The sequence below is a fragment of the Pan troglodytes genome, chromosome 21 (genome assembly GCF_028858775.2).
Source record: "Pan troglodytes isolate AG18354 chromosome 21, NHGRI_mPanTro3-v2.0_pri, whole genome shotgun sequence".
Lineage (NCBI taxonomy): Eukaryota > Metazoa > Chordata > Mammalia > Primates > Hominidae > Pan > Pan troglodytes.
This window is the reverse complement of record NC_072419.2, coordinates 26,988,884-27,010,682: the sequence shown is the minus strand read 5'-3', so window position 1 is coordinate 27,010,682 and position 21,799 is coordinate 26,988,884. Positions and strand designations below refer to the sequence as shown.

The 21,799-nt window shown below is 39.0% G+C and overlaps 1 protein-coding gene across 19 annotated transcripts in view; it reads left to right on the top strand.

The window, feature by feature from the left end:
• RALGAPA2 (Ral GTPase activating protein catalytic subunit alpha 2) overlaps nucleotides 1–21,799 on the top strand; it is a 326,217-nt gene that overhangs the window by 233,222 nt on the left and 71,196 nt on the right. For 17 of the 19 annotated variants that reach the window (XR_010154291.1, XR_001712145.4, XM_063803184.1 and 14 more), the window contains one exon: nucleotides 6,898–7,025. Coding sequence is in view for 17 of the 19 variants with exons in the window: in XM_063803184.1 (XP_063659254.1) it covers nucleotides 6,898–7,025 (128 nt within the window). In the remaining 2 variants the exon portion in view is untranslated. Of the gene's footprint in view, nucleotides 1–6,897; nucleotides 7,099–21,799 lie in introns of all 19 variants that reach the window. The other 2 variants (XM_063803185.1, XM_009436908.5) reach the window with 1 other exon arrangement.

The window sequence follows — 21,799 nt, the reverse complement described above, 5'->3', positions numbered from 1 at the left end:
CATCTAAAAAAATGACAGTTTTTCTTCCTTTCTAATTCATAGTCCTCTATTTGTGTCTTGCATTACTGTATTGGCAAGGATCTCCAGTGCAAATGTTGGTAGATGTGATGTAGGGGGACATTTCTTTTCTCCTTCACAGTCTCCCACATCAAGTTCTCAATGTTTCACCATTTTAGTGGTTGCTCTGGAATTCTGTAGGTATTCTAGAACAGATTAAGGAAGTTCCCTTCTATTCCAGGATTGCTAAGAATTTTTTCCTTAACTGGATTTTGAATTTTATTAAACACTTGTTTAAATGTCTTTTGAGGTGATTACCTGACTTTTCTCATTCAATCTATTAATGTGGTTGTATACAGACTGATTTTTACTGAAAATTGTATTCTTGGGATATACCCGACTTGGTCATAATATTGTTATTTTTGCACATTATGGAATTGGCTTGCTGATATTTTGTTAGGGTTTTTGTATGCATGTTCATAAGTGAGATTGGCCCCTCATTTTGGTATTAAGATTGTACTAGCCTAATAAAATGAGTATATTTTCTCTTTTCCTGTACTATGGAAGTTTCTCCAAAATAATAGTTATTTGTTCTTTCGAAGATTTTATTTGAATTTTGTTATTTTGAATATGGTTATTTGAAGATTTTATAGAATTTGCCAGTGAAGACTTCTGAGCTGGCTTTTCCTTGTTAGAATGTTTTTTTCTACTGTGATTCATCTACTTTAAAGCTCATAGAGTTATAGCTTTTATATATCATCTTGTGTCTGTGTTTGCTAAATTGTATTTTTTTTCTCATTTGGCCATTTCATCTAAACTTTCAAATTTATAGGCATAAAGCTACGTATATTTTCTAAGTATCTATAGTTGGATTCCTTTTTGTTTCTAATATTATTTAGTTGTGCTTTTTTTTTCTTGATTCACCTTGCCAAAGACCTGTCAATTGTGTTAGACTTTTTTCAAAGAACGAACTTTTTTTTTTCAACTTTTATTTTAGATTCCAGGAGTACATGTGCAGGTTTGTTACCTGGGTATATTGCATGATGCTGAGGTTTGGGGTATGAATGGTCCTGTCACCCAGGTACTGAGCTTAGTACTAACTACCCAATAGTTAATTTTTCGACCCTTGCTCCCCTCCCTCCCCCTTCTAGTAGTTCCCAGTTTCTGTTGTTGCCATCTTTTTATACAATTTTTGCTGTTATCTTTATGTCCATGAGTACTCAATGTTTAGCTCCCACTTATAAGTGAGAACATGCGGTATTTGGTTTTCTGTTCCTATGTTAATATGCTTAGGATAATGGCCTCCAGCTGCATCCATGTTGCTGCAAAGGACATGATTTTTTTTTTTCTTTATGGTTCCTTAAAGAACTAATTGTCGATCTTGGTTCTCCTTTTTATTGTATGTTTGTTTTCTATTTTTTAATGATGACTTTTATCTTTATTAGTTCTTTCCTTCTACTTTCTTTGAATTTGTTTGATTCTTTTGGTTTTTCAGTACTTCTTGAGATGGGTGCCTATCTCATTATGTTGCAGTCTTTATTTCTTTCTAATATGAGCATTTCATTCTACACGGTCCCTGTAAGTACTGCTATAAGGTATAAGTTATAATATCTACTAGTCTTATTTTATCAGTTAGCTTAACATATTGCTAAATTTCCATTTCAATATTTTGTTGACCCATGAGTTATTTAGAAGTGTATTTCTTAATTTCTAAACATAGAGGTTTGTGCCAATTATCCTTTTGTTGTTGTTTGTTGTCAATAGCTTTTTAGGCACAGAATATGGATTGTAAAATTTCCACCCCTAGAAATTTATTGAGATTTGCTTTATAACCTAGAAGAGAGGCCAGCAAACATTTTTTGTAAAGGGCCAGATAGTAAATATTTTAGGCCTTGGGTCTGTCACAACTAAATAACTGTGTCATTATTGTGCAAAAGTAGCCATAGAAAATGTGTAAGTGGGCCGGGCACGGTGGCTCATGCCTATTATCCCAGCACTTTGGGAGGCTGAGGTGCATGGATCACTTGAGGCCAGGAAGTCGAGACCAGCCAGGCCAACATGGTGAAACCCCGTCTCTACTAAAAGTACAAAAAAATTAGCTGGGCTTGGTGGCACAGGCCTATAGTCTGAGCTACTTGGGAGGCTGAGGCACTAGAATTGCTTGAACCGGGGAGGCGGAGGTTGCTGTGAGCCAAGATTGAGCCACTGCACTCTAGCCTAAGCAACAGAGTGAGACTCTGTCTCCAAAAAAAGAAAATGTGTAAGTGGATAAGTGTGGCTGTGTTCCATTAAAATTTATTTATGAACTGAAATTTAAATCTCATAATTTTCACATCGTAAAATACTCTTTTAATTTTTTTCCAACTGTTTACAAAGTAAAAAGCATTCTTAGCTTGCAGGACATACACAAGTAGGTGCCAGGTTGGAATTAGGCCCTGCAGGCTGTATTTGTGGATCCTTGGCTGAGGATATGGTCACTTTTTAAAAAGTATTCTGTACATGCTTGAAATGAATGTGTTTTCTGCAGTTGTTGGGTAGAGTATTTTATGTTTCCATTATGATGAGTTTGTTAGTTGTCTTGTTCAAATCCTCTGTATTCTTGCTGTTTTCTGGAAAACGTTTCCTTGGAAATATATTTAATATTGAAAAGGGCACAAATTGTAAGTATACAACATGATGGATGTTTTCAAAGTGAACACACTTGTGTAATACCACCCCAGATCAAAATAGAGGATGTTGCCAGCCCCCCTAATTCTTGCTCGTGCCCCATCTCAATCACTAATACAATGAAGAAGTGGCCACTATTCTGACTTTTGGGCCTATTGATTCATTTTACTTGGTTTTGAACTTTTAGGAATGAAATTATGTAGTATGAACTTTTTAGTGTCTGTTTCTTTCACTTGTCATTATATTTGGATTATTTTCATGATGTTACATGTAGTTGTGGTTTGTTCATTTTCATTACTGTGGAATATTCTGTTGGGTGAATATAACACAAACTTTTAATTTGTTCTCCTCTGGATGGACCTTGTGGCTATGTTCTGTTTGGTGACTATGTATAACTTGCCTTTTCATTTTTGTGATGGGCAGAGTTTTAGAAATTTCTATATAGTCCCATGTATTTTCTTTCATTTATTTATTTATTTATTTATTTATTTATTTATTTTATGATTTATGCCTTTTGTACCCTAAAAAATCCTTGCCTATCCTAAGGTCGTGGCAATTTTGTCATTTTTTTTTCTGGAGGCTTTATGGTTTTAGCTTTAATATTTCAGTCTATAACCCTCTCAATTTTTGCGTGTGATATGAGATGAAGGTCAAGGTTCACTTTTCCATATGGCTCTCCAGTTGTTCCAGTGTCTTTATTGAAACAGGCTTTTTTCTTCCACCAAACTGATACGCTGCCTTTATTGCAAATCAATTACCATGTAGGTATGGCTCTATTCTTGGACTCTGTATTGTGTTTTATTGAAATATTTGTTTATCCTGGTACCACTATAATGATTTCTTAATTATTATATTTTTATAGTGTGCCATGAAATTAGGTAATATAAGTCTTCTTATTATCATCTTGACTAATTTATGTCTTTTCATTTCCTTATGAACTTAGAAGTATTCAGTACATGTATATTTTTTAAAGGCTTGCCAGAATTTTGATTGGGTTTTGTTGAATCTATAGCTTAATTTTAGCAGAACTGACATCTTAACAATATTGAAACTTCCAGTCCATGAACATTGTACATCTTTCCATTTATTTAGCTTGTCTTTAATTTATCTCATCACTGTTTGGTAGTTTTCAATATAGATGTCTTGCACATTCTTTTATCAAATTTATTCTGTTTTGATGCAGTTATAAACAACATTTTTACATGTCTTTTCCCAATTGTTGGTTGCTAACATTCAGAAATATAACTGATTTGAGGAGTATATTGTTTTCTGAGACTTATCAAAATTCACTCACTAATTCTAGTTAAATTCTTTGGACTTTTCATATACATAATCATGATATCTGTGAATAAAAACAGTTTTACTTCTTTCTAACCTTTATGTTCCCCTCTTCTCCCCTACCCTTCTTCTTTCTTTCTCTTAATTTTCTTTATTGTAGTGACTAGGATCTTCAAAAATGTTGAGTAGAAGAGGTGAACATAGACATCCTTGCCTTTTCAGATCCCTTTTAGAAAATACTTAATCTTTCATCATTAATTATGACACCTTTTTCCCCCTTTAAGCTCTCATTAAATTGAGGCATTTCCCTTCTATTCCTGGTTTGCTGAGAGTTTTTGTTCTGTTTTGTTTTTCTAATTATGAGTGAGAGTTAAATTTTATTTAATGCTTGTTCTGTGTCTGTTAAAGTCATATGGTTTTTATTCTGTATTTTGTCAATGTGGATTTTTGCACATTGCAAAAATAAATTGCACTGATGGATTTATGAATGTTAAATGAACCTTGAGTTCCAATGGAAAATTCTGCTTGATAAGATATATTGTCCTTTTTTATCTTGCTGGGTTTAATTTACAAAAAAATTATAAAGGATTTTTGCATCATTGCTGAGAGATATTAGTCCATAGTTTTCTTACCATGTCAGCTCTTTATGGGCAGAGACAGTCTCTCCTTCATTATTGTATCCCAAGCACCTTCACCAATGCCAACCACAGAAAAGGGGCTTTACAAATAAATAGTTTTTGAGAAAAGTTTAAAGACCTAGGATGGAGACCCACATTCATTAATTTAAATTATTTAAAATATTAATGAATGTAACTCATTTAGCAGGTATTTGCCTTCCAATTGTGTGTCAGGTACAGTGCTACTCAGAAGGGGTTTTCTTGCTCCATCTCCAGCCACTCTTTCTTTTCTAATTGTTTCTCATGTCTCTAAGCTCTAAACATTGGAAGGGCAGAGGATATAGTCATTGAGTCTCTTTTCTTGATCTTTTGTTGATGTTATGTGATCTCATGGCTAGAAACATCAGCTCTAAGTGAACAGCTTCAACCTAGGCCTTTCCCCTGACTCTAGCATGGTATAGCTACTCCTGCCCAATACATCATCACTGGATACCCAGTAGGCATCTCTAACTTAGCATGTCTGAAGTTGAGCTATTGACCCTCCCTCTCAGTCTTCTCCATTTCAGGAAAACGTAGCTCCAGCCTTCCAATGGCCAGGCCAGAAACTGTGGCATCATCCTTGACACCTCTCTGTCTCTCCCACCTCATTAACCATCCTCAACAAATCCTGACAACTCTACCTTCAAAATATATCTGTCACCTTTCTCCACTTCTGCTGCCATTCTGATCCAAGCCATTACCACCATCTCTTGCCTAGGTTATTCAGTAGTCACCAGCTAGTCTCCATAATTCCCCTTTGCAGTTTTGTCAACACAGGTGCCAAAACAATACCTTTAAAATGTAGATTAGATCATATCCCCTGCTTCCCTAAATCCTCAGGAGGATTTGATCTTACTCAGAACAGAAATCCAGAACCCTTAAAACTTCCTATAAAGCACCCCTTGTGACCTGCTTGACTTTAGCTCTTAATTCTTCCTTTTTCTCGCTTGGCCCCAGCCATGGTGACTTCCTTGCTGTTGCTTAAACATACTAATTCTACTCCCACCACAAGGCCTGTGCTGTTACTCTGCCTGGAATGTTCTTCCGTTAGATGTTCTCATAGCTTGTGGTTCATTCATCACTTTCTTTAGGCCTTTACTGAAATGTCATCCTCTTCTTAAAGCCCACCCTGGCCATTAGAGCCAACTGGAGACCCCTCCCAAAAATAAAGTTATATTGCTCTTCCCTGCTTTATTTTTACCTTAGCACTTTTCCTGCCTGTCATATATTTTATATGTTTATACTGTTTATTCTCTAAAATCTCCAATAAATTCCAAGCTCAATAAATTCAGGGATTTTTGTACTATTCACTGTTGTTTCTGCAGTGAGTAGAACAGTGTCCAACACATAATAAATATTTTCTGAATACATGAATAGGGGAGTAATAAGTGAATGAATATAAGAGTTACATGATCTCATGGAGCTCCTGTAAGAATTGTGATCTCATGGAGCTTACAATCTGCATGTTACTGAATAAAATTAAAGAAATTCTAATGGAGGAAAAAGGAGAGAGAAGAAGTAAATCCAAAAAAGGCAAGCACAGAAACTTGTGAGTTTTCCACATAACAGAAATGGGTTCAGCTAAGAAAAGCCAGTCTCTATTAAAAACAGAAGCTGGGTGTGGTGGTGCAACTGTAATCCCAGCTACTCAGGAGACTGAGGTGGGAGGATGCTTGAGCCCAGAAGTTCCAGGCTGCAATGGGCTATGATTGTGCCACTGCACTCCAGTTTGGGTGAGAGAAGGAGACCCTGTCTCAAAAAAAAGTAGAAGAAAATGAAGGTAATGCAGTATCTTGGAAGCAGAGGGGGAAAAGGTCGAGAAGAATGAGGACTGTGTAGGACTTTGTAGTTGTTGACAGGGATCATCATCATCTCCTTTAAGAGTTAATATACATCAGGACCCATGGCAGGAACATTACCAGTTCCATAACTGGTTTCAGACAGATGCAAGGATAGTGTGCAGTGAAGCATGTCTGTGTATCATGCATAATTCACATGATGTAGGCACTTAAGAGCAACACCATTTCTGTAAATGACAACAGAAGAGAAAAAACGAAGAACCTGGTAAAATTTTGTCATTGAAAGTTTTGAGAAGAATCCCTAGGAAAGGAGCATTGTGGAGCAGTCCTGCTTCACTCAATTTGAAAGCCCTAGACCTGTGTCCTGTTAAGGTCAGCGTCTGCTCTGTGGGTGACAGCTTACGTGCTCATTGCAGGTCTGACATCAGTCAGCTACTCTCATATCTTTGATTTGACTTTTATCAGTTGTTAAAATTTGTTTTTCCATTTCAAATCAACAGGTTCCATTTTTTGGGCCTCTGTTTGATGGAGCCATAGTGAGTGGGAAGCTGCTGCCAAGCCTTGTATGTGCCACGTGCATCAACGCCAGCAGGGCTGTGAAGTGCCTCATCCCACTCTACCAGAGCTTGTATCTTTTTGCTTTAAATATGTAACTTACTAACCATCCCAGAATCAAGATTCCTGGCAGTTTTTCATAAGAGGTAAGTATTCAAAACTGAATTGAAGAGGGAAGAGAATTTTTTTCAACCTCTGTTAAAAATAACATAGTGGTTTTTCATAGCATTTGTTAATTTATATTAAATATAATAATTTTATGCTGCATTAAACTTAGAGTTTACTTTCATAATTTACCCACATATGTTTGTGTCTGAGAAGCTGTGACCATTATGAGATGCTCATATCTTCTTAGGTATTTTGCCCCACGTTCAGTCTCATCCTGTATCCCTCCTATTTGTGGCAGTCCATTGTATATAAGGTGGGATGCTGAGCAAAACGTATCACTCATTCAGAGTGCCTACCAGAAACCAAAGCAAATGAAATGACCCTAGTAAATCAAAGAATGTGGCAGGCACCACCTGAGAAGTGCAGGTAGGTTTCTGGAAGATGAGAGGAGATAGAAATTGCATTTGGTTGAGAGTAGAGGGAAAGATGTCCTGAATTAAGTTGCATTTGGACTTATCAATAGGAATAGCTAGAAATTCTTTTGTAATTTTTCCAAATCATTGATATTTTCTCTAGTTCCTGATTTTGTTTCCAAAAACAGAATAAATTTCACTCCTAAAATTTTTTCCTCAGACATTAATTGGCCTGCTGTAATCCTTAAATTCAAGCATGATCTCAAGTTATAAGAAAAAGAGATTAAGATGGGTGACCTCATAAAATTGATGCAAAAAAAAAGTGACCTCCTAATAAAACTTAGAATCTCTTTGTTTCTAATTGGTATTGATAATAATTTGAAACATATTGTGTTTGACCTTTATATATACTTCTCCCAACCTGATAGTAAGTGATGTGTTGCTATAGCAAGTGAGAGTTGGGGGTAGATGTGAAAACTATCCCATGTGAATAGATACGGTTCATGAAAAAATACCTTTCATTAAAATCCTGGTCACTTCATTGACTGATATTCTGCCTTTAGATTAAAAAAAAATACATATGCCATGTGGCAACTTAAAATTATCATAGAAATGAGTCGTAGAAAAGAGCTATTAGGTCCCATCTGGTCCCTCCCCTGGGGGCCAGGGCAGGATTATTCCCTTCAGTGTACTCTCTCGTGCTTTGTCCAGGCTGGTGGTGAGTGTTTTGGAGATGGCATTCTTTGCAGTGATTTCCACAACACTGTAGACGTAATCTTGTGGCTGGTGTCAATTTGGCCTTCAGCATGGAGTTTTTATTTCACATACTGTTAAAAAGAGCCTCTTGGCAGAAATGAGAAAGAACTATTCAGCGATTAGTTTGTCAGTTTGCATGTCAACTAGGACGAGCTGGGCACGCATCAGTCAAGTATGTTGGACCAAGGCAGCAAAAAAAAAAAAAAAAATCTTATTTTACCAATGAGAAAATTCCATTTTATATTAATTCCATTGTGACTTTTGTCATGTCACCTTCTCTACTTACTGAACTTCTCATTATAAAATACTTGCTTTGTTATTTTGTTTAACACTGCTTTCTCAAATAAGAATTAATGTGATACAATTGGAATGATCAGGTTTAGGGAAAATGGTATTTTTAAAAGTTCAAAGGATACTATTCAGAATCACTTTGAAAACTTTTCAAGCAGTGACACATCAGGACTAATGTGGATACCAGCTAGGGCTGCCGATGCTATTGTGTGTTAGTAAATGTACTCTAACTCACAAAATAGCTAACTTGACATCTCAAACAACAATGTAGTACAGAAATTAGGAAAAATATTTTTAAAACTATTATGTTGATCATTATCAATATTTTAAACTTTTTTTTGTCTTATACCTGGAGAAAATTTAATTGGTATTATTCAAATAAATTGTTTAAAACAAGAAATCAACTGTTATACCTAATTTTTTATAGAGATGGAGTTAGTGGGGAAAACTTTGCAATCATTTAACTATTCTTTTAATTTCTGTCTGCAGAAGGGCTAATATTCAGGACAGAAATAAGGAATATAATAAGAGAAAACAAATAAAATGGAAAACAATAAGAAAAAAGGGAGGGGTTTTTGGATTTTTATTCTTTAAAAATTACCAATTTTAAGAACTGTAGGCCAGGTGTGGTGGCTCATGCCTGTAATCTCAGCACTTTGGGAGGCCAAGGTGGGCAGATCACTTGAGGTCAGGAGTTCAAGACCAGCCTAGCTAACATAGCAAAATGCTGTCTCAAGTAAAAATACAAAAACATTAGCCAGGTGTGGTGGCACACGCCTGTAGTCCCAGCTACTCGGGAGGTTGAGGTGGGAGAATCATTTGAACTCAGGAGGCGGAGGCTGCAGTGAGCCAAAATTGCACCACTGCACTCCAGCTTGGGGGGTGACAGAGAGAGACTCTGTCTCCAAAAAAAAAAAAATCTACCTAAGCTATTAATAATTATTTCCTTTATGTTTTGTTAAATCCAAGTCCACATATGGTTTGGCAAAAGTCTAAACTCCATTGATTATGTCATACCTTATGTCTGAAATTTGCTGCTTCATTGAGATAAGTCTTAGATTTGAATTTTGAAAACGACTGAAAAACTTAACAAATTCTAATTATAGGTGTCTTGTTACATTTATTGGTTTTCCAAACAACTACTATGGACTCACTATTGCCAAGTCCAGTGCTAAGAGCTGAGGCTACAGCAGAGAGAAAGGTAGACCAGGTTTGTGCCTGCATGTTTCACAGAGAAAACCCGCACATTGATAAAAACATACACGAATTGAGAGAAGTTCTGTGAAGAAACTTTTAATAAATAGAAAGTTTGGGTAAAGAAGGGTCAAGACACAGAAAGGCCTCTCCGAGGAGAGAGCATTTGGGTTGAAATTGGAGGGATGACAGAGAAGCGGTCCTCAGAGAGCAGGGATGGCATTCCAGGCAGAGGGTACAAGGACTCAGATTGTTCATGAGTGATAAACTTGCATTTTTCCAGGATTGTATGCATTTTCAAGTCCATCAGGTGCTTGTGATGGACCCAAGAGCTAGATTCCAGCAGAGATGGTGTTCTGGTTGATCCCCGAGGAAGTGAAGCTTCCCTAACTCTTTCTGCTCATGCCCACCTTGGAAGTTCTCATCTTAGCACAGCATCCAGAGTAAACTCCCACAGCTGCCTGATGTCAGGTGCAATAAGTGGGGAGGGAGTGTAGGGCCCATCACGCCCAGCATGTGTAATCTCCCCAAGGGCTGAGGAGATCAGCAGTACCTTGGGCACACCTAGAACCGGGGCTGGCTGTATAACCTGAGGGTCCCAGTGCAAAATGAAAATATAGGGCTCCTTTTTGAAAAAATAGGAAAAAATGCCTTTAAAGGTCCTGAAATATAAAGGTTTTCCTATTTGTCTGCAATCTCTCAACTTGTCATGGTATTTTTTATTTGCTATTTAATGTTATTCTAAGTAAAGAAATGTTAAAAATTTAAATTGTTAGCATTATCTTTTTTTTATTTATTTATTTTTGAGATGGAGTCTTGCTCTGTTGCCCAGGCTGGAGTGCAGTGGCATGATCTCGGCTCACTGCAATCTCCACCTCCCGGCTTCAAGTGATTCTCCTACCTCAGCCTCCCGAGTAGCTGGGATTGCAGGTGCATGCCACCACACCCAGCTAATTTTTTGTATCTTTGGTAGACGTGGGGTTTTGCCGTGTTGGCCAGGCTGGTCTCAAACTCCTGGCCTCAAGTGATCCACCCACCTCAGCCTCCCAAAATGCTGGTATTATAGGTGTGAGCCACTGCGCCCAGCACCTAAATTGTTAGCACTATCTTATCACTCGTCTCCCATCCAATACTAGCCAGGCCCGACCCTGCTTAGCTTCTGAGGTCAGACAGGATCAAGCACGTTTGGAGTGGTATGTTTGCAGACATACCGTTTTTCTTTATATTGTGCAATGTCAGTTTAATATGCAAATATGAGTATTTAGCTTACATATGGCATCACCGAAATTATGCAATTCATATTTCATAGCTTATGCATGCGTATGTATTTTGTTCTTACCAGAAGCGTGGGAACACCACACAAAACCGACTGAGTATTTCACTCTTTATGTGCACATATTCTACCAATACTCTGTACTATCAGTGTATTGATTAGCAAGAGAGGATTGACAGGAAAAGAGGCTATGCTTTTTCCTTTCCTTTATTGTCACCATAAGTGGTCAGCTAATACAGGGAAGTAACACAACTATGAAAAGATATTATAGGGTTCCTTCATGTTCATGTTTCTTGGGACACTACTGCTTTCTTTCTGCGTTTTAAGCAAGTTCTGAATCAGGAGACTGTCACTCCTCAGGGGAGTCAGCCCCCATGAACACTCAACATAAAGGGAACACACTTCCCACATGCAGATGTTCAGGTTACACGCCCATGAAGCCCTGCCTGCAGCCTGTCCCAAAACACCCCAGTACAAGGTGGGGATCTCTATTCCTAGGTGTTTATTAGCATTGATTCCCTTCTTAAAGCCTGGCAGCATGTCCGTTGGCAAAATTGTATTGGCATATGAGCCAGGATCTGTTACTAAATAAAGCAGCTTGTATGAACAGCCCTACAAGAAAAGTTCATTTACGAGACAAAAAAATTCTGAAAAGGAATTACTATTACCTGTTCCCCTGGGATCCTAGGTACAGTGGTGAATGCCAACAAAGAAAGGGACATTTCTTTGTCAACTCAGACTGTTTTATATAGGCAACCCTGTATCCCCATTTTGTTTCTGATATTTAGATTACACTTGTTAAGTAGAAAACATTGCCAAACTGCTCATTTCATCCAAATGTCATTCACTTTCTAGGGATCAGAATGACTGTTTTATAACAAAGGACACGTTTAATTGAGACCTTGTATAAATCTTTTAGAGAGGGGACATGCATAGCCAAACATTGAACCTGATGACAACTAAAGAAACGAGCCAGTGGAATTACTTTGGAGTAGTTTTTCTTATCTCTCTGTCCTCTCGCCAGCTAATGACTGATACTTACTGCCTTAAAATCGTGTCAGTTGGGCTTTAGTTTTCATAATATTTAACTAGAAGTGGAAATGTGGGCAGTTACATATTAATTTTGTTCACTATGTTTAAGAAAATGAAACATTTCTAATTAAGCTAAGGATGGGGGCATTGCTGGAGCAAATTTTCCCTTTGGGGGTCTTTTTGAGAAGTAAATGCAGTTAGAATCAATATCAAAGCAGTTCTTATTTGGGGGCCCTTGGCTGAGTTAACAGTTGGAACTCTGCAGCAAAGGCACATAGAAGACTGAAAAATACCATTGTCTTATATGATTAAAAAAAAATGTAAGCACAGTAGGGGTATCTTTGGAAAGCACCCTCAGGAACGGTTCATCGCAGCCCCTTTGTCCCTCCTGGGTTCTCCTGTGATGTCCTCTGCAGGCTAAATCAAATTTGTCAAGTGGAGCCTTCATCTTGTGGCCACTGCTTTTCTGAGTGATGAGGGCCAACTCACCTGCCATCTGCTTTTTCTATCCCTCATGGGCAATCAAAGAGCCTATTCCTGTGCCTAGAGGGTTGTAAATGGGAAGCTTGCCACATGTTATGTTTACCATTCCCAAGCCAACTAAAGATTCCAAAATCAAACCGTGGTCAACTGATAGACGTTTCCACAACCATTTGAGCCAAGGTTTTCATTCTTCTCGTCAAATAACTTGTTTCAGGGAAAAGGTTGCCACACAATATGCAGTGTGCCCGTTAGGAGGAGTTCACCCTGAATCAAACAGATGGTGGCTTTTTAAAATAAACGTCCACTTCAATAGAACAATAGTCTCAATGGCATTCACCATCTCTACTCGCTGTAACTATCAGCATTTGATGGAGAGAACTGGGCTGCCTAAGAAAAAATAATTTTGTATCTCATTCTTTCACAAGTGAAATGTACTTTCATTTTCAGTTAACATATGTGTTTGATAGTACCAGAGTGTCTCTCTCTTAGACCCATGACTTTGGAATCTCATTGCTAAATTCTTGTACGAATTTTCGCATCTTCAAAAATGACTCCTCTCCCTAAAGCTATAACAACCTTGTTTCTTTCTTGTTCAGTGGGATCTTTGGTTCTTTTTCCTGGACAGATCTTTATTTTTTCCATTCATCTCCATACATTTCAGAAAAGAAGTCAAATGGTACCATGTGTTCTATTTTGCCGGGCAGCACCAGTTAGCATTCGTCAACATTTACAGTGCCCCTGCCATGTGCCAGGCACGGTCGTTGCTGCTAGGAATAGAAATGTGAAGATACTCCAAATGAGGGGCCAATGTTTGTTCATGGACCAGGCTTTGAAAGAGCACATCATATTGTCACATTTGAGAATGACAGATGCTTCCATATGGCAGAGTATAGAATACACACACACACACACACACACACACACACACACACACACAGGATGGAGGTGATGAAAGCATTTAAGGGGCCATGGACGGGGTTCTGAGAGCAGGAGTCTCGTCGAAGGCAGTGGCAGGGATGATGGATTGGATATCTAGGTAAAGGAGGTGGACTAAGTCAGTGTGGGACCTGCTAGATTTGCGGGGGTGTGGAGAGAATGAGAAGAATAGAACGGTGGTCTCTTGGTGGTATGAGAACAGAATCGCAGACAGAACTCTCTGGGCCATTTGAAGAAATGGCTTGAAAGGAGGGGGCAGAGATAAAGACAGGGGAATAGGAGAGAATGGTTTCACAGAAAAGCAGGAAAGAGAGAAATGAAGGGTTAGTTTCAGCAGACTGGCCAAGAAAGAGACATCCTACTGGATGGTTTTATTCATGACTGGTTCTAGCAGACTCAAGTCTTCACCTGGAGGATTGGGTATAAGAGGACCTAGAACTGAATTACTGCAAGGTAAGATGTTAAAACATATCAGATAGTAGCAGCACCACAAAGAAAACACTCCTGAGTGAGGTCAACACGTGCCTGTGAATGAAAAATGCATGGGGAGAGGAGCTGCATTGAAGAGCGGCAGCCAGAATGGAGTTATACCCCCAGATGGGAGGGATGGCCATGCTTTTCTAATCCAAATTTCTAAACAGGCCCAAAGCAAAATATAGCTGTAGTGGGGATTTCTACTACTTGATATCAGCTCTGACATACATTCAACCAAAGGTGACATGTGTTTGATAAATTCCTGGCTGGCAGACAATCTCATCTCTCTTCTGAGAGATGCAAACAAGAGGCACTACTATTTTTGTTTTGGATCCATTTCTTAGTAATTTGAAGGAATGGATTTTTGACGTTGGACGTTGCAAAAAGTAATGAGCTTTCAGTAGAGTTTGTATAAGAATGGGAGGGAAAAAAGAAGAAGAAGAATGGGAAAAAAAATGTTGGTAGACCTGTACCCTAGACACTTGGGAAGCACCTTACAAAAAGAAGAGTTCAGAGGAAGAAATAGCATATTCCCCTGGGTGGGTTGAGACTGTAAAAGGGAATGAGGAATTAGAGATTTTTAATAGGGGGATTTTTATTAAAAACTTAAAATTATTCCTCTGAGAAAGAAAAAGGGGAGGCATGGAGGAGCAACCAATATAGCTGCACAAGGTTGCGTTCTCCGATGCGTTCATAGTTAAAATACTCACATCAAGATTCAAAGAGGAGCTCCTGACTCTGTAAATTAGCAGGTGGGCACTGTTAGCCAGTATCTGAATGACTTCCGTCTTCTCTATCACATCTCCTTCAAATGGGAAGGGACAGAGAAGTGCCTGAGTGGATAAATTAAAACTCAAGTCGCTAAGAATACAATCAATCAATCAATCAATCAATCAATGGCTCTTGCACCTAAGCTCCAGACTTCAGGGCCACGTGTATCTGGCTGTAGAACAAATAATCTCAGAACCACAAGAAATATTTTTTTAGAAATCATGTAGAATAAAGGATGTACCCAAAATTGGAAACAGGAAAATATTTTGTTTTCAAAAAGGATTAAAGGATGAATTTTGGAATGTTGCATGGATCCTTTGTAAAATTATTAGACTAGGTTACTAAATAGCCTGTGAGCCTTCAGAAATGAATATGTTGACAAAGTATCCGGAACACACTTACTGTGTGTTTTATAAGATTACTATTTTCGGAGATTAGAGGAAGCATATACATCTTGATTTTGGTAAAATATAGAATAAAATACTATCATCTGGCAGGTATAAGAGAGAAATATGGGCCCCTGAGAGTTGGGTGATTTCACTGTGACCAAATCTAAAATACATTAATTCATGGGCACCAGTCAGCAAGAAGCTTTGTGTGTCTTGTATGGTTTCGATGCCACAGCTTTGCTGTTAACCCCTCTTCCAGTCAGCAGTTTTTTCAGTAACTTTCATAAAGGTCTAAAACATGTTTATCAAGCCACCATTTGTCAGAAAGCTGAGAGGGTTAACTAATTTGACACGATGCAAAGTCACACATTAGGATTATCTCAGCAGATGAGAGACTTCCAGACCCAAGCCAGCAAGATGAGGTTTAAGAGGGCAAAATGTAACGTTATGTACTGGGCTTTGGATAATCAGCTGCCTGAGTACAGGGTGAGAGTGATGTGGTTTCATAGCAGTCATTGTGAACAATGTCTGAGGATTTCGGTTGGCCACAGATTGGAGATGAGAGACGAGAGCGATGCAACAGCCAGCCACACCAGCATTCTCTTGAGACCTCTGCATAGGAAACATGAGGTCCAGTCACAGGAACTACGGCCTGTGCTCCTGCAGCCTCAGGGAGCATCCAAAGGTGGTGTGCAGCCCTGGGGCCACATTTTAAAAGGGACCTCGACCAACCCAGAGCCAATCCAGAGAAATTGTAACCAAATGGAGAGCCATTAAAACCAAGAAGTAATTGTTTCAGGAGTCTGAGAGGTATTAAAAGAGGATGTCAGTCTGCAGAACTGTGACCAGTGAATAGAAGCAACCAGGAAGCAGCTTTATCTCAGTGTCAAGTCAAACATTCAAAAACCAGAGTGGGCAGACCAGCTGCCAGCACACCAAATCCAGCCCACAGACGGGCTTTGTTTTAACTGCAGTTGTCCTCCTCACATTACCAAAAAACTAAACTAAAAATTGAGTTTGTCAGCCATGCTGAAAAATTGGGAGAGTTTGCATTTTTAAAAAATCTAGACTTTTGACTTCTCCTGAAGAATCAGAATATCTGACCCTATGGGGCCTTCCTTTACTGACAGCAGTCTCTCCACAGAATATGTGCTGTCATGGTCACCACAGTCCCTCCTGGTGTCTCCCCAGTGCTGAGGCCTGGTGCCAGGCACCACCACCATGGCACCCACCATTTGGTCTCTCTGAGTTGGTGAGAGGGCTAATGGGCCAAGCAGGTAAAACAGTGCCTGTTCCTTGGTGAAAGCCCAGCAAGCGTTACCTGCAATTGTTTTATATTATCAGCCTGGCCCTTGCAGATACTGGAGTTTCAAACCTCTGTTGTAAAAATGGAACCACCTAACTGTGGAGTTAGGCCTCAGGAAATATTTACTTTTTTACCATTGTGGGTATTAAAATAAAGGCTGGTAGAATGCTGTTCATTCAGTGCCTTGCAGAAGGTCCTCTTCTGTGTGAAAGGCTGGTTCCCTGGGGTAGGAGCTGCCCTCCACTCTTGGTGCATGGAAATGAGGCCCGTGAGAAGTGCGAAGGTGCAGGAGAAATCTCGAGAGAAGGTGGTACACTCTGCTATTTTTGCTATAGAGTGACATCTCACTGTTAGAAAAAAGACCATCCCTTCAGAAGTTATTCTCAACCTCACAGCCTGTGGAGAAACCAGGCTGATGCTCCCCCTAGGGGAATATCAGGAACAGCCTAATTCTTCCTTCTTCCTCTCTTGCCCCCCTCTCTCAGCTCCATCCCCAGTGGGTCACTGCATCTCACTGCCAACCATCATAGGGAGCATGCTGCTTCCCACTGGGATGACCCCTAACCTGGGAGTCTCCTCTCAGCCACTCTGCTATACCCCACCCTTCACACTGCCCTTGAGGCCCTCCTGTGCCAAGGACCCCTCACCCTCCCATAGTCGTCTCTGCTCTGACTCACTCCTTGCCAGCCTGAACCTCCTCTGTCCTCTGTCTCAGATGTGGCACTCTTGCCACAGTGCTGGCTTTCCCAGTGGGGGCCTTGTTTCCATTCTACTGCTGTCCCCTAGTATGAGAGTGTGTGTGTGTGTGTGTGTGTGTGTGTGTGTGTGTGTGTGTGTGTGTGTGTGTGAAGGCCTGCGGGGGGAGGGAAGAAGCTGGAGAGTAATTTGGTAAGAAACATTTTGGAAAACAGAAGCCAAAAGTAAATCATATTTTATAAAATGATACTTTTTCAAAATTGAAGGCCTTAATTGCCCAAGGTGAAATATAGCCTTAGGAATAGAATATGTATGCATATGTATGTATGTAAATATACATTAACTCTCTCTTTTCCATTTTTGAATGTTTAGTTTACAGCTGGATCCTGAACACTTAAAATAGCACCTGACACATAGTAGGAACTCAAAAATAGATAGGATTCAAGAGGAAGCAAATAATTTTTACTGAAAAATTGGGTTTTGTGTTTTTTTCTTCTTACTGGGTGTTTTGTGCATATTTTTATTATGCTCTAAATAATCATTCTAACATTATCACCCCTAAGTTATTGAAGCACATTTATATGGGAATCTTGGCAATTAGAATGGTAACTTCATATTTGATTTTAAATTAACAGAATCTTATTGAGATCACTATAAAGGAAGTGATCCCATTTTCTTAGAGCCATTAGTTTATTTAGTTGGTTTTTGAAAGAGAGATTGAATTCAAACATTGTTAAAGTCAGAAACCTTGCAGACAAGAAGGAAGTGGGAGGGAAATGTACCATCAAAGCCTTGGCCTCCTGAGAAAGGAGTGACTTTCTAGACCTGGGTCAGAAAGAAGTGTCTGAAAAGGCCTAATTTCATTGTCAGAGTCCATTTATAAATCCTAGGGACCTAGTTGTGGTTTTTTTTTTTTAACTCTTAATTGTATGTAAATTGTATACACATAAATAAAACAGGCTTGTAATGCCTAAAGGAAGCTCTCCATGGCTCTGAGACTTGGAGCGGGCGGGCCTTGGCTGAGCATGCAAATACTGACAGCTGAAGTCACTTGTTGGAAAGTCCGCAAACTCTGGTTACAGCTGCATTTGTCAGTAGCTTTAAGGGAAGTGTAATCAGCCAGAGAGATTAATTTGCATCTCAATTAGAAAAGAGTCTGGAGGAAGCACTAGGGTCTGTTGCGGGAAGGTTGTGGAAGAAATCTCACCAAGCACAAAAGCCTCCTGGCGCTTCGTCCTCCAGCTGAGTGGAGGACAATATCTGAGGTTTTGTTTCCATAGGGACCAGAAGCCTGCTGGGCCCCAGAAGAATCTCGGGTTTGCACCGTAATCATTTGGTCATGATGACACAAATTCCACTGTTGTTCCCAAATACATTTTTGCTATTAGAAAGCTGTTAGAAAAGTGGAAATGGTCATCATATCAAAAGCATGCAAGAGGGTATTTGCTGACCCGACTTACCTTTTTCATAGTGCTGCTAGGATTGCTAAGCATTTAACATTTATTAATGTCTGAGTATTCAAAGAGCAAAAGGTCATTCCATAAATGACAATATTTCTTTAGCATTCAGATGGTTACTTTGGGAATGACAGAGCTTCAAAGGGAGCCATTATTCCTGATTCTTCCACACTTTTCAGCAGTAGGCAAACAAGATTATAAATTTTAAAACACAGGCAAGGAAGAGACATGGAATCTTCTGGCCATGAAGCATAGAAAAAAGTCTGGCCATTACAAGACTTTTTATAATCCTAATGAATCCTAATAAAATCATAATTTACAAAAGCACAAAGTAGTCTAAATTTATTAATTTTCCCTTTAAATATTATCTAGTCATTTTCACAGGCTTTAATACTTATATCAGACGGCTCCTTTGTTTTCAGAGGAGTTCTTAATATTATCAAAAGCGGGTACAAAGCCTGGTGAGATCTAAAGCTGTCGGAACCGTTTATCCATGCCAAATCACTTACTCAACCAGGAAGACCCACCCTTGGCATTTTTGGAAGAAGACTTTTATTTCAGATTTATTTTGTTCTCTCTTAAATAGTTAATTCGTTGGCCCCAGCTTCAAAGTGAGAAAACAAACAAAAAACAGTGAGACGGAAAAAAAAAAAAAACTGAATCCTACATTATAAACTGTTGACTACAAACTGAATTCTTTAACAAAAAAAAAAAAGTCAGGGTTTTAAGCCCATCCTCCTATTCTGGAAAGGGAAGGGAACAAGTTTCCTAAAGACAATCTCTTCTGGTGCCCACAGACTGAAATAACACATTGCAGTGAGACATCAGAACCTCTTAATCCAACATTAATCAAATTTCAGTTTACTAATTATCAGTCCCATTTTGAAAGGAACAGAATGCCGTAAACAGCATCCACAGAACGTTTAGTGGACTCTGGGATTATAAGCAATATTTTGAAAGTGAGACTTTCTGTTATTCAAATCTCTAAAAAGGATAATACATGCCTTATTAGAATAAGAGACGCTGCAAAGCCAAAGAAGGACAAAGCAGGCAAGTCCAAATGGTGGTCCCTTCTGTGCAGAGTCTGCCCTGGCGTATGCAGTGAGCTCCCAGCAGGTTTCCGTGCTGGAGTAATTTGCAACACACTCAAGTAAATTTTTTAATGAAAGCAGAATACTTTTTTGGTAATCTAGGGGTGAGTACGACCCAAATGCCATCATGTTAGCCTTGAAAGGGTGTCCTTTCTGTTTTACTACTGAGGAATTTTACCAAACTCTAAAAGGGGTACTTTGAATTTTGTGCTTCAGATACATTTCTGAGGCCCTGTGCTTTGAAAGCCTTAGATAGAGACCATTGGGGCCAGGGTGGAGGTAGGAAGGATGCTGCAGGGTTCCGTGCTGGTGCCCACTCCCTTTTCTCCTCCGTGATGATCAGGTGTCCCGTGTGCCAGCCCTAGGGAGTCCAGATGCACCTTAATGTTTACATTGTGTTTTGCACATGGCTTTAACACATTCAACTTGAGAAGTGCACAGCTGCTTTCGTTTCTGGTAGGATAGCATGTCCCCAAAATGCCACAATATTTTAAATAGCCAACTCTTGGGTGATTTCTCATTATTCCTTAGAAAACCTACACCTGATATTCTGTATGTTCAGATGGTCTTTTTGTAACTCTTTTCATCAGAATCACAAAAATGAAATGCTACAATGTTTAGTGGCTTATGATTTTTATCTTTCCTTAGCTTATTTTTTCTAATGCTTTATTTCGGTCTTCAATCTTCCTCTTTGGTCCTAGGATATAAAAGAGCACAGAATATGTTGTCCCTCTGCCTTGTCCACTTGTTTAAACTCTCCAGCACAAAGCTTTGGTCCTTAATCCACCAACATCAATGAAGGGGCTGCCTCCTGAAAACTCAGGGTCTGCTTGTCATGGAACAAGCCAGCCCTTAAGATGCCAAGTCCCTTTGGTTCTCCCTTCATTTGCCTATGAAGTGGGATGTGAGTATATCAGTGCATCCCGGCTTTGAGGCAGATGTATGCCTGGAAGTGCAAAGTCTCATACCTCCACAAAGGGTAGGGCAGGCTTGCTGGCTGATGGGATTCTGAATTTATAAGCAGAGTTCCAGAATTCCCCCAGGGCCTACTTTTCAAAGGCAAATTAGTATGTTTGCAACTTGATCCCTGGGCAACTTTTGACAGTTGTTCTAAGAATAATAAAACAGATGGACAGAATAGATTTTGGGGTCTCCATCCAAACTGCCATCCTCAGTGGAATTTAAAGAAGGCGTAGAGCTGATGGAGAGAGCTGCTGCTGCTTACTATCATGCTCTGCCTTTAACATCCAAGAGCCATAGCTTTCTCCCAGAAGATGGCAACTGTCATCACATTACATTTGCCTGCTGAGAGTTCGGCTTAGCTGTGATGTGTGTTTTCTTCCCACTTTTGAAATTAAAGAAATTGAACGCAGTTAAATTGAATTTATACTCCAAAGAAACCAATTTTAATAAGAATGTCAGTAAAAATGTAAGTTAGTTTTAAATTTAAGGAGTATTTTCATATAATTTTTAACCCCTATAAAAAGAAGAGCCTCTTTAGAATGTCTCAGAAATACCGTTTACTCATTGATTTAGAAAAATAGAATGTATGCCTCTTTAACAGGATAAACATTCTTTGCTTATAATGACATATGCACATCAGAAGACTACATCAGAAAACAACATCTAAATTATTTGAATAAAAAGAAACAGATTGGTTTTGTACTTATGCTCTATAATTTTGTCAAATGCATATAATTTTTGCAGAAAATTTGACTAAGGAAAGCACTTCACATAAACCACTCCATTTTTTGTAGAATTTTAGCCTAAGTGTGGGTTTCAGCTCAGATTGGGATGAGATGCGCTTTCCTTTTAACTTATATTGGCTTTCTCTGACATAAATTTCCAGACTCTGATTCCACACTCCTTCTCTCTGGATTAATTTGCCCAGTGATCACTTTTTTAGGTCATCAAGATTCAATAAGGTAGCAGATCAGTCATGCTTTGGAGTTCCAGAGCTGCTGTGTGCTGTCAGAGCTGGTATGCCCATATGTGTGCACGAGCTGAACCGCCAGTTTCCTCAGTGGGTTTGTTATGTAGACCAATTGTTTAACTAAAATGCCCCTGACAATAACTCAGTAGGATAGTAAACATGTTTTGTTTGTTTTTTAATTTAGGGGAAACATAAAGCAATGTAAAACCTTTTTCTACGTCTCATGTTGGGCCGTGTAACTGAC